At 44.3% G+C, this 12,617-nt stretch overlaps 1 protein-coding gene across 1 annotated transcript in view; it reads left to right on the forward strand.

Moving 5' to 3' along the window:
- Positions 1-816: 816 nt before the first annotated feature.
- The window catches only part of LOC129116483 (thyroglobulin-like), a 26,133-nt gene continuing 14,332 nt past the window's right edge, over positions 817-12,617 (forward strand). The window contains 19 exon segments of the mRNA XM_054627355.1: positions 817-886; positions 3,327-3,435; positions 3,600-3,697; positions 4,096-4,251; positions 4,586-4,745; positions 5,534-5,640; positions 5,758-5,901; positions 6,341-6,526; positions 6,891-7,229; positions 7,232-7,398; positions 8,053-8,431; positions 9,253-9,291; positions 9,630-9,860; positions 10,006-10,110; positions 10,254-10,331; positions 11,003-11,106; positions 11,348-11,459; positions 11,581-11,742; positions 12,124-12,315. Of these exon segments, the coding sequence (XP_054483330.1) occupies positions 817-886; positions 3,327-3,435; positions 3,600-3,697; positions 4,096-4,251; positions 4,586-4,745; positions 5,534-5,640; positions 5,758-5,901; positions 6,341-6,526; positions 6,891-7,229; positions 7,232-7,398; positions 8,053-8,431; positions 9,253-9,291; positions 9,630-9,860; positions 10,006-10,110; positions 10,254-10,331; positions 11,003-11,106; positions 11,348-11,459; positions 11,581-11,742; positions 12,124-12,315 (2,938 nt within the window).

Raw genomic sequence — 12,617 nt, forward strand, 5'->3', positions numbered from 1 at the left:
AGTCATAGGGATCAGGTGCAGGACCGAGGGTGGTTAGAAGGTCAGGGTCTAGGGAATGCATTATGTCAACAAGGGGCCTCACAAGTATAGCAATGCAGGGTTGTGTGTGTGTGTGTGTGTGTGTGTGTGTGTGTGTGTGTGTGTGTGTGTGTGTGTGTGTGTGTGTGTGTGTGATTCTTCTCTGAAAACCAAAATATAAACAATTGTGTGATATGAGTGGAAAAATGTTTCTTTATTTACCTTTACCTTCAGTGTGGACAGCTTGTCCTCATGTGAGACCTTCAGTGTGGACAGCTTGTCCTCATGTGAGACCTTCAGTGTGGACAGCTTGCTTGTCCTTCAGTGTGGACAGCTTGTCCTCATGAGACCTCTTCAGTGTGGACAGCTTGTCCTCATGTGAGACCTCTTCAGTGTGGACAGCTTGTCCTCATGTGAGACCTTCAGTGTGGACAGCTTGTCCTCATGTGAGACCTTCAGTGTGGACAGCTTGTCCTCATGTGAGACCTTCAGTGTGGACAGCTTGTCCTCATGTGAGACCTTCAGTGTGGACAGCTTGTCCTCATGTGAGACCTCTTCAGTGTCTTCATACGTCACACTGAACACCGACTGCCTTTCACCCTGTGTTTCAGAGATCCTCTCGTCCAATCAGAGGGCTTCACGGCCCGCCGGTCGCCCTCCTGAGTGGCGGTCGAGGACCCTGGTTCCGCCGAGACGGACAGACGAGGAGGCCGGTGTGTCGGTCCTTCTCACGGTGACTCAGCAGGTCTGTGGGTTTATAAAGACGCAGCAGATGCTCAGTCCGTCACCAAGGAGACGATGGCTCGGCTGCTCCACATCACCTTCATCCTGGTCTGCTGCCTCGGGCTGCTGCAGGGCAAAGCTTCAGGTAAGCACACCTGGACCTGTGACTGTCTACCTGTCTGTCTGTCCCCCACTGTTAATATCACAGCCGTGTGTTTTATCTTGAGTTAAAAGTCTAAGTCTATCCCCGATATTTCTTTAAATCAAAGCAATTCTCATGTTTAGACTCAAACCAACATGTCAGCTCGTCCCTCGACACTGTCTTGACTCCCAGTGTCTTTTTTTCAAATGTTCCACATGAGGAAAGATTGAAAAAAGGTGTGCTCTCCCTTGAACCTTTTTAGAAAAGCTCTGGTGACGTCACTGTAGAAAATGGAGAAAGAAGCTTGTTTTGTTGGTGTCCTTCTGTCCTGAACTTTATGTGTCAGAGAGACAGTATCATGAGCTTTTATCACCGTACACCTTGTCTTTCTTTTCCTCTAACGTTACGGCTGTCAGATCTATACGAAGTATGAAGCAGACGTCCTCTGTTTGGTGCTCATGGTGGAAAAACTAAATGTATAAAACAGACAGTCGCCAAATAGACAAAAAGGAAAAAGAAGCGATGTGAGTATATAATACAACGCTGGTTAGAGCGGTGAGACTTTAAGAGAAACGCCAGAAAAAGGCACCATTTGGACTCAGACAGCTGGTCACTGTAGTTTTAACAGACAGGAGGAAATAGTGCATTTATTGGGGCTGATTAATCTTAATTAGGTGCAGCAGGACTGTTCATGTGAGGTTGAGTAAATAAAAAAACAGATTATTATTAAAAACCGAGATCTACTCGACATGAAACAGCTTCTTTATCTTATTGATTTGTGTGCTGAGTCTTTTTTTATTATCCATAGATGTAGTTTTTATACTTTTTCCCTATTACTGATGCATCTTCTTCATTGACATCTAACCTAAACATTCTACTGTATCTCATTCATGACCTCAGTCCGGCTGTATAACTCATAAGACACATTTAATACCTTAAATGGTATCTGAGTCCTGATTGGCTGACATGTTGATGACACTGGAGTGCAGTAGAGTTTATTGCCTGCCTGAGTACATAATAGTTCTGTGTCTTTATTTGTTCAGCGTTGATGTCATTGAGTAGTAGCAGTAACTTCCATCAGGTGTTCATGTCAAAGTATTTACGTATAAACAGGCGTGAGAACACAGGATGTGTGACATGACGCCTGAGCTTCCTCTCCATCACACGTCTCTGTTTCTGGTAGTTGTTTTTCTCTGTTGCAGCAGGAGGAAACACAGCAGCCGTCCTTATAAAGTAGGCAGATATGCACACATATTGATATGATATATATATATATATATATATATATATATATATATATATTAGATATCAGTCACATCCGGGCATCTATTCAGTTCAGTTCTATTTTTATATATTTTATAATGGAATCTTAATTCATGTTTAAGTTTTGACAAATTTGTGATCGATACCCAAAGCCCAGGTATTGTTTATTAAAAAGTCAGATTAAAATGTATTAAATGGTTTATTATTCATTTAAGGAAATGAAGGTTATAGATTGTCTTTCATTTGCAGATGGTGCGTTCAAGGCTGCTGGGAACATTGTCACGCACTGTAGCCTGCAGTAGAACGTCCAGTAGCTTCTATTTGTTTGACTTTGTACATTACATTACATTACATTAGCTAGCCACAGACGTCGGTTTGTTAGCGTCAGTCTCGTTGGCTAGCTAACTAACAAGCTAAGAATGAGCCTAGATGTGGAGATTTGAGTTTTAATTACGAACGATTAGAGGACGATACGTTTCTGAGGTGGTTGGGTCGAGCAGGACATGAAGCGGGGAGTCATTTATGCAGAAAGACGTGTTTTATTCATTTACAGTCCAACATAGAAATCACCAGAGTACACCAGTTTTTGTCTCAGGACAAGCTGGAACTGTTCTCTGATTGGTTCATTGTTTGAAGGGACAGGTTTGGATTGACAGTATTGGAGTGTGAGCGAATGAATCCTGATAGGTGGAACAGGATGTCCTCGTGTAGGCAATCATTATACACATTTATTTGTTCCCCTACGAGTTAAGTTTTATTAACCGTAGGATAGGTGTTACTGTCATCTGATTGGTCGAAGGCAGAATGAAACGGATACAGATGGTCATTACATTACATTACATTACATTACATTACATTACATTACAGTCATTTAGCAGACGCTTTTATCCAAAGCGACTTACAGGAAGTGTATTCAACATAGGTATTCAAGAGAACTACTAGTCACCAGAAGTCATCAGTGCATCTCCTTTCTTAAACAAGCATCTAAAAGCAGAAACCAGAGCAAAAGATACAATAGTGCTAATATGAATACAATAAGTGAAACAAACTAATATGAATACGATCAGTGCTACGAGGAAGACTCAGGGTAGGACTTCTTGGTCCTTGTAATAATCAAGAGGTTAATGTCATATATTTGTAATTATTTCTTGTCTCTGTCTCTTCTCCTGTCGTCGTCCAGAGTACCAGCTGGAGTCAGAGACGCTGAGCCAATGTGAGTTGCTAAGGGGCGTGGCGGTTGCTAAGCAACAAGGTGACATCCCTCACTGCGCGCACGATGGCAGGTTCAGGTAAATATCTGCAGCCTTTATTTCTGTGATAAATAAAAAGACACTCAGGAGACAATTAAACAGAGTGTGTGTGTGTGTGTGTGTGTGTGTGTGTGTGTGTGTGTGTGTGTGTGTGTGTGTGTGTGTGTGTGTGTGTGTGTGTGTGTGTGTGTGTGTGTGTGCAGGCCTGTGCAGTGCAGTGGGCGGGGTCACGAGTGTTGGTGCGTTGACGCTGAAGGTCAGGAGGTCGTCGGGACTCGAACCAACAGCTCTGCTCCTCACTGTGAGAAACTCTTTATCATGTTTGATGGTCGTTACGGGTCACATGACGGATGAACCATCAAATGTTTTTACCTGAAGTAAAAAGTAAAATATTGTCTCTCTCTCTACCTGTCTGTCTTTTATCCATCTGTCTCTCTCTCTCCCTGTCTGTCTCTGTTTCCGTGTCTCTCTCTACTTTTTATTAATCTTTACTTGTCTGTCTCTTTCACCTGTCTGTCTCTTTCTACCTGTCCACCTGTCTCTCTACCTGTCTGTCTGTACCTGTCTCTCTCTCTGTCCACCTGTCTCTCTCTGTCTCTGTCTACCTGTCTCTCTCTGTCTACCTGTCTCTCTCTGTCTACCTGTCTCTCTCTCTGTCTACCTGTCTCTCTCTCTGTCTACCTGTCTGTCTCTCTACAGGTGCGTCTCCCTGCCAGCAGCAGTCGGTCCTGCGTTGTTCTCCTTCAGGCCTCTTTGAGTCAGTTCAGTGTGACTCCAGTAGGGGGCAGTGTTGGTGTGTGGATGAGGACGGCATGGAGCTCTACGGGACCAGACAGCCCGGGACACCTCAACGCTGTCCGTACAAATACTACTGATGATGCTATATATATATATATATATATATATATATATATATATATATATATATATCTACAGTTACTATTACTACTGACAGTTACTACTATGACTGAAAATACTACTGATGATGCTATATATATATATATATATATATATATATATATATATATATATATATACTGTATATATACAGTATATATATCTACAGTTACTATTACTACTGAAACTACACCACTGACACTACTCGTACTCCTGATACTGAGTGAACTGAACAGTATTTGAGGGTTTGTATTGAAATGTGTCTGAGTACCTGTTGACCTTTGACCTGCAGGTCCCGGCAGCTGTGAGGTGAGGTCGAGGCGTCTCCTGCACGGCTTCAGGTCTCACTCTCCTCCTCAGTGCGCCGAAGACGGCAGCTTCCTGCCCGTTCAGTGTAAACTCATCAACACGACCGACAGAGCAGAGCTGGACCTGCTGACCACCTTCAACAGGTAACCTGTCTGTCTGTCTGCCTGTCTGTCTGTCTGTCTGTCTGCCTGTGTCTGTCTGTCTGTCCTGTCTGTCTGTCTGCCTGTCTGTCTGTCTGCCTGTCTGCCTGTCTGTCTGTCTGTCTGTCTCTCTGTCTGTCTGCCTGTCTGTCTGTCTGTCTGTCTGTCTGCCTGTCTGTCTGTCTGTCTCTCTGTCTCTCTGTCTGCCTGCCTGTCTGTCTGTCTGTCTGTCTGTCTGCCTGCCTGTCTGTCTGTGCCTGTCTGTCTGTCTGTCTGTCTGTCTGCCTGTCTGTCTGCCTGTCTGCCTGCCTGTCTGTCTGCCTGTCTCTCTGTCTGTCTGTCTGTCTGTCTGTCTGTCTGTCTGTCTGCCTGCCTGTCTGTCTGTCTGCCTGTCTGTCTGTCTGTCTGTCTGTCTCTCTGTCTCTCTGTCTGCCTGCCTGTCTGTCTGTCTGTCTGTCTGTCTGCCTGCCTGTCTGTCTGTCTGTCTGTCTGTCTGCCTGTCTGTCTGTCTGTCTGTCTGTCTGTCTGTCTGTCTGTCTGTCTGTCTGCCTGTCTGTCTGTCTGTCTGTCTGTCTGCCTGTCTGCCTGTCTGTCTGTCTGTCTACCTGTCTGTCTGTCTGCACACCTTCAACAGGTAACTCAACTGTCTGTCAGTTTATCTCATGTATTTCAGTGTGTGTAATACAGTGTGTGTGTGTGTGTGTGTGTGTGTGTGTGTGTGTGTGTGTGTGTGTGTGTGTGTGTGTGTGTGTGTGTGTGTGTGTGTGTGTGTGTGTATATGTGTGTTTCAGGTTCCCAGAAGCCTTTGAGACGTTCGGTAGTTTCAGGAAGTTTTTCCCGACGGTTTCCTCGTTCTGCTTCTGTTCAGACAGCAGAGGTAGAGAGCTGGAAGACACAGGTACACACACACACACACTGATGATGATGATGATGATGATGATGATGATGATGATGATGATGATGATGATGATGATGATGAAGATGATGATGATGAAGGTGTGAACGTCCCGTCCAGGTGTGGAGCTCCTCCTGTCTGAGGTGTACGACTCAGCGTTCTCCGGTCTCCGGTCCGGTCGCTCCTTCTCTCAGACCAACATCTACAGAGTCCTGCAGAGGAGGATGCTGGGAGTTCGCCTCGCCCTCACCGGACACTTCAGATGTAAACTACAGTCATAACAACTGGTTCAACATCTGGTCCCAGTGACACCTCAGATGTAAACTGGTGTAAACTGAATGTAACTGGTTTAAGGTGTTGCTGAGTCCACACAGGTTTATTGTTCTAAAGTCAAACTGGTTTGAACTCCTTTGAACTCCTTTTAAACCAGTTTGAGTTAAACCAGTTTATACCAGTAGACAACAAATTAAAGTAGTTGTAATAGATGTGAACTGGATCAAACTGGTTTAAACTGCCCTTTTGATTTATAAATGTCCAACTTCAAGAAACTTCAGAGGAAACATCTGGACCAGTAAACGCTGGTTTAAACTGTCCTTCAGAGGAAACATCTGGACCAGTAAACACTGGTTTAAACTGTCCTTCAGAGGAAACATCTGGACCAGTCTGGTTTAAACAGAGTTCAAACAGAGCTTCTCTCCCTCAGGTCCCTCTGCCTGTGAGGAGGAGCGACGGGCGGCTGTAGAGACGTCGAGTGTTCGAGTCCCGTCCTGTGAGACCGGAGGATCCTTCACCTCCAGACAGTGTCAGCAGGGGGGGCAGTGCTGGTGCGCGGACCCCACGGGGAGGGAGATTACTGGGACACGGCAGCTGGGAGACTCCCTGGTCTGCAGTGAGTATCCCAGTATCCTGGACCAGTATCCTGGTGCAGCGGATCATAAAACTATCAAAAGAAAAAAAGGAGCAAATATAACTTTTAGATCCCTGATTATGTTTTTTTGCCGCTGATACTAATTATTGATCATTGATGATCCATATTGTCAGATACAGATCTGCTAACGTTACTAGCTCTCCTCCTGCTGGTTTAAACACAGACTGGTTGTTCATCAGAGACTAAAGTGAAGTCCTGATCTCGTATTTTACTGAATATTGGAGGATAACGATCGTCAGTAAAACTTTATTTACACTGTGATGGTTAACGTTAAACTGTGTCATTGATCCTCCTCCTCCTCCTCCTCCTCCTCCTCCTCCTCCAGGTTCAGGTCTCTCTGGCTGTCTCTCTCAGCGCCGTCTGGCTCTCTCCCGGCTCTTCTCTGGTCCCGTTGATCCTCCTTTCCTGACCTCCTCCATCAGATCCCCGGCCTCCTGTCTCTCCCTCCTCCGGCCTCTCAGGGAGCTCTTGCCGGTGGAGGCGGACCCGGCCTCCATCCTGTCTCTCCTGGTCCAGGTCCTCGACGGTCTCTTCCCCTCGGTGGGCGGAGCTCTGCAGGCTCTGGTTCGCTCCTCCCCCCGTCGCCTCCAGGAGAACCTGTTCGGAGGGAAGTTCCTGAAGAACGCCGCCTCCTTTAACTTCAGCGGAGCGCTGGGAGCTCGAGGATCCTCGGTCCGGACCGGCTCGCCTCTCAGAGCGTCTCCATCAGCCTCCAGAAGAACCGGGACCTGGTCCAGTCTGTCAGCAGAGCTCTGGAGGACCCGGCCTTCCTCTCTGCCCTCCAACAAACACTGAGGAGCAGCAGCAGCTCACACTCTTCCTCACTGCAACAGGTCAGACACCACACATCCACATGGATCAAAGTATTGATTGATCGGTTATCTAGTTTTTAATGGATTGATATTCCTGCTTTCTACGGCAATGTTTCATATTCTATAAATCATCATCATTGTCTTTTTGTTTTTTTATTTATTTTATTTATTTTATTTATTTTATTTATTTTATTTATTTTATTTATTTTATTTATTTTATTTATTTTATTTATTTCATTATTTATTGTTTATTATATATTTTATTCATTAATATCATTTATTTTATTAAATCATTGTATTTATATTTTGGTCCGTTTTTGTTCTTATTGTATCGATTGTTTTATTGTTTTTTTCAGGGTATAAATTTGGCCTTGCTTTGTCTGTCAAAGCACTTTGTAAACTAAAAAGTAATTATTATTATTATAATCATTATTATTATGATCATATGTTTGTAGCGTCGCTGTCCTGTGGGAACCGTATCTCTAAAAAGAAAAACACTCTTTTTTTCAGCTGATCAAGAGGCTTTTTAAAGAGTTTATTTAGCTGAAGAGGTAGAAGGGTTTTCACTTCATCCTTCAGTTTATCACAAACATTCTATATCAACAAACCAAAACAGGAAACTTCTAGTAGCTGCTTCTCAGCGGGGCTGAAACTGAACTTGGTTGAATTCTTCAGGTTCTGCTTCCTCTGCTGGGTTCCTGCTCCGAGGACGAGGACGAGGCTTCCATCTTCGTCCCCAGCTGCTCCTCCAGCGGTGGTTTCCAGGAGGTCCAGTGTCGTGGTGCAGACTGCTGGTGTGTGGACACTCAGGGCCAGGAGGTCACGGGGTCGCGTACCGCCGGTGGTCGACCCCGATGTCCGTCCCGCTGCGAGAGAGATGGAGCGATGGCTCTGAAGGTGAAAGGAAACATGGCGGCCGGCGCTGAGATCCACGTCCCGGCGTGCTCGGAGGACGGGGACTTCCTGCCGCTGCAGTGCGTCGGCTCACGCTGCTTCTGTGTGGACGCGGAGGGGAAGACGATGACCTCCGGGTCAACGGGCGGCGCCGTCAGCTGTAAGACGTCACACTGAGGATGAGCTCACTGTCATAATCTGATGAAGTCAAGGAAACAAAGAAACGCTGCAGGGAACACATTTTATTTGGATCTGTGGTTCCCAACCTTAGGGGTCAGACGAGGGTCACAGAGGGTTGGGGAGTTTACGGATGTAGTTGACGGTAATTTAAGCTTCAGGAAGTTTGCACAATTTCATTATAACATTTTTTACCTTTTCATATTTAGGGTTAAAATACATTTAAAAAAGCTTCTACGGCATATTTTGGTTTAAGGTAAAATAATTTAATGGAGATAATAATATTAATAATCTTTATTTATACAGCACATTTCAACCACACCATGTAGCTCAAACATTTAAACATATATAATAACAGAAGAACCTGAATATCTCATAAGGAAGCTCAGTAAAAGGGATTGATTTAAATTGAAACCAGATTTCTTTTTCTTTTAGAGCGTATGATTTAAATATTGTTTATTATTTATTCTCATTATGATCTACTTAAGTTCTTCCTCAGAGTTTTGGTTCATTTTGTAAAAAGTAAAAAAAAAAATATATATATTATGAAATCTTAAGCAAAGAAGTAAAAATAAACCCCCTAAAGTACGGTTTACATTTTCTACTACCGTGTCGTTTACAAGTGTCTTCACCAAGTTCAAAATGAATGTTAGAAATGCCTCAGACTGTGTTTGTTACAGCCAAAACAACTGATCAGTCTCCTCAGAAGACGAGCGGAGGAGTCTAAAGGGTTCATCCTCTGAGGAACATGAGACCAGATAACTACGATAAGTCTCAGAGGTTTGTTTTTCTGTTGTGTTTCAGGTCCAAAGAGAACAACACAGAAGCTTCAGTCCTCTGCAGGTCAGAAACAAAGATTAAAGAATATCCTCAACACATTATCGAATCTTAAATAAATAAATATCATATTTCACAGTTCTCAGCCTCTATATTTAGGTGACACTGTGGTCAAATAATATATGATTTTCTGCAGTTTTTTGTTGTTTTTTCAAAGAGAAATTTTACCATAATGATTAAAAATGAGTTTGAGCATTTTTATGGGCATACTCGTAAACATATTATAATATATTATTCTGTAGATGTCAGAATAAAAAGCTGAACCATGCTAGCTCGTTAAACAGCACTCATTAGAGCTGAATGCTAACCTGTTAGCGACACTAACCAGAGTCTGATGCTAACAGGTCGCTGCTCTGAAGCGTTCCATGAGGTCACGGCGTTCAGACAGGAAGTGAGGAGCGTGGTCGCTCTCTCTAACTCCTCCCACCTCCCTCTGGGATACGGATTCCTATTGGCCAAAGGTCTGCGTCTGACCCCAGAGGAGCTCCTGATTGGCCAATCAGAGGAGGAGCTGCGGATCACTGATAGGCTGCTGAGCCGCTCCAGAGCTGCTCTGCGATTGGCTGCTTTCTCCAGTGAGTCACAGTTTGATGAAACGCGTTAAATGTTTAGTTTTAGTTCTAATAATCTCTGTGACGGACAGACGTTTATGATATTTACACGTTAAATCATCGTTGTTGAGTCCTCGAAGTTCTCACCACTGTTGTTGTTGTTTAACAGCTGTCCAGATGTTCCTGCCTCCTCAGCGTCCTTCATACCAACCTTTCACTCCACAGTGTGACGCTGACGGACACTGGATGCACACACAGTGTTACCACAGCACAGGTCACACACACACACACACACACACACACACACACACACACACACACACACACACACACACACACACACACACTTACATACAGATGCAGATTGGTCATGTGACTTACAGTTCTTCTAATCGCTCTGTGTGTCTGTTTGTTCAGGTCAGTGTTGGTGTGTTGATGAAGACGGAGAGTACATCCCCGACTCTCTGACCAGCCGCTCACTCCACCTGCCACGATGTGAGACAACACACACACACACACACACACACACACACACACACACACACACACACACACACACACACACACACACACACACACACACACACACACACACACACACACAGCCAGACAGCCTGTTCCTGGATCAGTTCATCAGATAAAACTGTTCAGGTCCACACACACAGATCATCTCTATGATTTCAGGCACAATGAGAAGGATTTTCCTAAAAATCTAGGACGTGTTGGGACAATGAGAAGGATTTCCCTAAAAATCTAGGTTTCTGGGCGTCAACCTTCACATAAACGACCAGGTGTTCAGGAGCTGTGAATGTATATTAAAGAAATTTCGAACTTCTTGTTTTTCTGCTCAAGAAAGACTATTTATTTACATAGAAGAATAAGAAAGAAATGTTGATTATTTTCTTCATTAATTGTCTTTGTTTCTCACAAACGAATCAAAAAGAACCAATAAGAGACTTGATTAAATTATTAGTATCGCTAAAATCCTAACGGTACCCATCCCTACTATCTCCTCCTGTTTGCCTGTTTGATCCCTGATAAAACTATTACTACTGTATATGTATATAAATATATATAAATATATATAATATATATATATATATATATATATATATATATATATATATATATTTATTACATATATGTGTGTGTGTGTTCTCCTGCAGGTCTGACTCGCTGTCAGAGGGCTCGGGCTCACACGCTGCTCTCTGGTTGGATGAAAGGCTCTGACATCATCACCACTTCACCTTACAGACCAGAGTGTGACGAGGTAGGAGCGCACACACACACAAACACACACACACACACACTAGGGGATGGCAATATGGCTGACATTTTCTATCATAAATTTTGTTTCATTTCCATTTAAAGTATAAACGTATATAAACCAATTTGGAACTGCCTTGTGTATGAATTGTGCACTATAAATCGTGTGTGTGTGTGTGTGTGTGTGTGTGTGTGTGTGTGTGTGTGTGTGTGTGTGTGTGTGTGTGTGTGTGTGTGTGTTTCAGGACGGTGCTTTCTCGGTGCTGCAGACCGGTGACGCTGCAGGCTGGTGTGTGAACCGTTTGACTGGAGAGACGATACAGACGGCGACACCGAGCCCTGCAGGACAACTGACATGTACTAACACACACACACACACACACACACACACACACACACACACACACACTCAGCTGTCAGTGATGTGTTCACTGTCACACATCTGTAAACATGTAAAATGTGTATGTGGTGCGTTCAGGTCCCAGTTGGTGTGATCTTCGGGGCTTCCAGTGTCGCCCCGACGGCTCCTTCATCCCACTGCAGTGTGACGTCACTTCCTGTTGGTGTGTCTCCGAGGACGGGCAGGAAGTGGACGGGACCCGTACGCCCCGACAGACGGGCCGGACGCCGTCATGTGATCGTGAGTAAAAACAGTCACTGTGCTCTAGTGGACATTGGAGGAACTATAGCTTACACTACACTACATTACGTTACAGTCATGTAGCAGAGGCTTTTCTCCACAGCGACTTACAGTCAGTAGTATGTTACATATCATTCACCCATTCACACACTGATGACAGGCTACCATCAAGGTGCCACCATCAGACTCTAACTAACATTCATCATCAGTCCACACCGATGGCCTTCAGGAGCAACTTGGGGTTAAGTGTCTTGCCCAAGGACACATCGACTGCCGAAGCCGGGTATCGAACCACCGACCCTCTGATTGGAGAACTACCTTGTTCTCCACTACGCCACAGCCGCCCTGCATAGCTCATTGGTTGGTCGTTCTCCTCTTCAGGTCCTCTCTGTCCCGACTCCGCCGTTACCCATGGTGCACTGGTGTGCCGCCCGGCAGCTGATGATGTGCAGAGCTGTGACCTCGTCTGTCACCGTGGTTACCAGAACTCACTTCCTGTCGGCAGCTTCCTGTGCCGGACTGAGAGCCGGCGATGGGACGGAGACAACAAACCGCTGAGTGGAGCCTGTCAGAGTGAGAGCCGCCATCTTTAAAGGAACACACCGCTGTTTAAACAGCTCAGCTCACTATGTTCATACTGAACATTTTAATTATTATATTTATTATTATAAAACTTAACATCCAGAGAAAATCCATCACAGTCAGTGTTAACTAAACCTGTTTACCATTAGTTATTACCATCAAGTAATTTAGTTATTAGCAGTTATTTTAATCAAAAATGAATAAAACACTGTTGTAACTTTAAAGATGCATCGATGTAAAGAATATAGTTAATAGATAAAATAATGCCAGATGTCTGACTGACCTGCACGCTG

The sequence above is a fragment of the Anoplopoma fimbria genome, unplaced genomic scaffold, assembly GCF_027596085.1.
Source record: "Anoplopoma fimbria isolate UVic2021 breed Golden Eagle Sablefish unplaced genomic scaffold, Afim_UVic_2022 Un_contig_8695_pilon_pilon, whole genome shotgun sequence".
Taxonomy (NCBI): Eukaryota; Metazoa; Chordata; class Actinopteri; order Perciformes; family Anoplopomatidae; genus Anoplopoma; species Anoplopoma fimbria.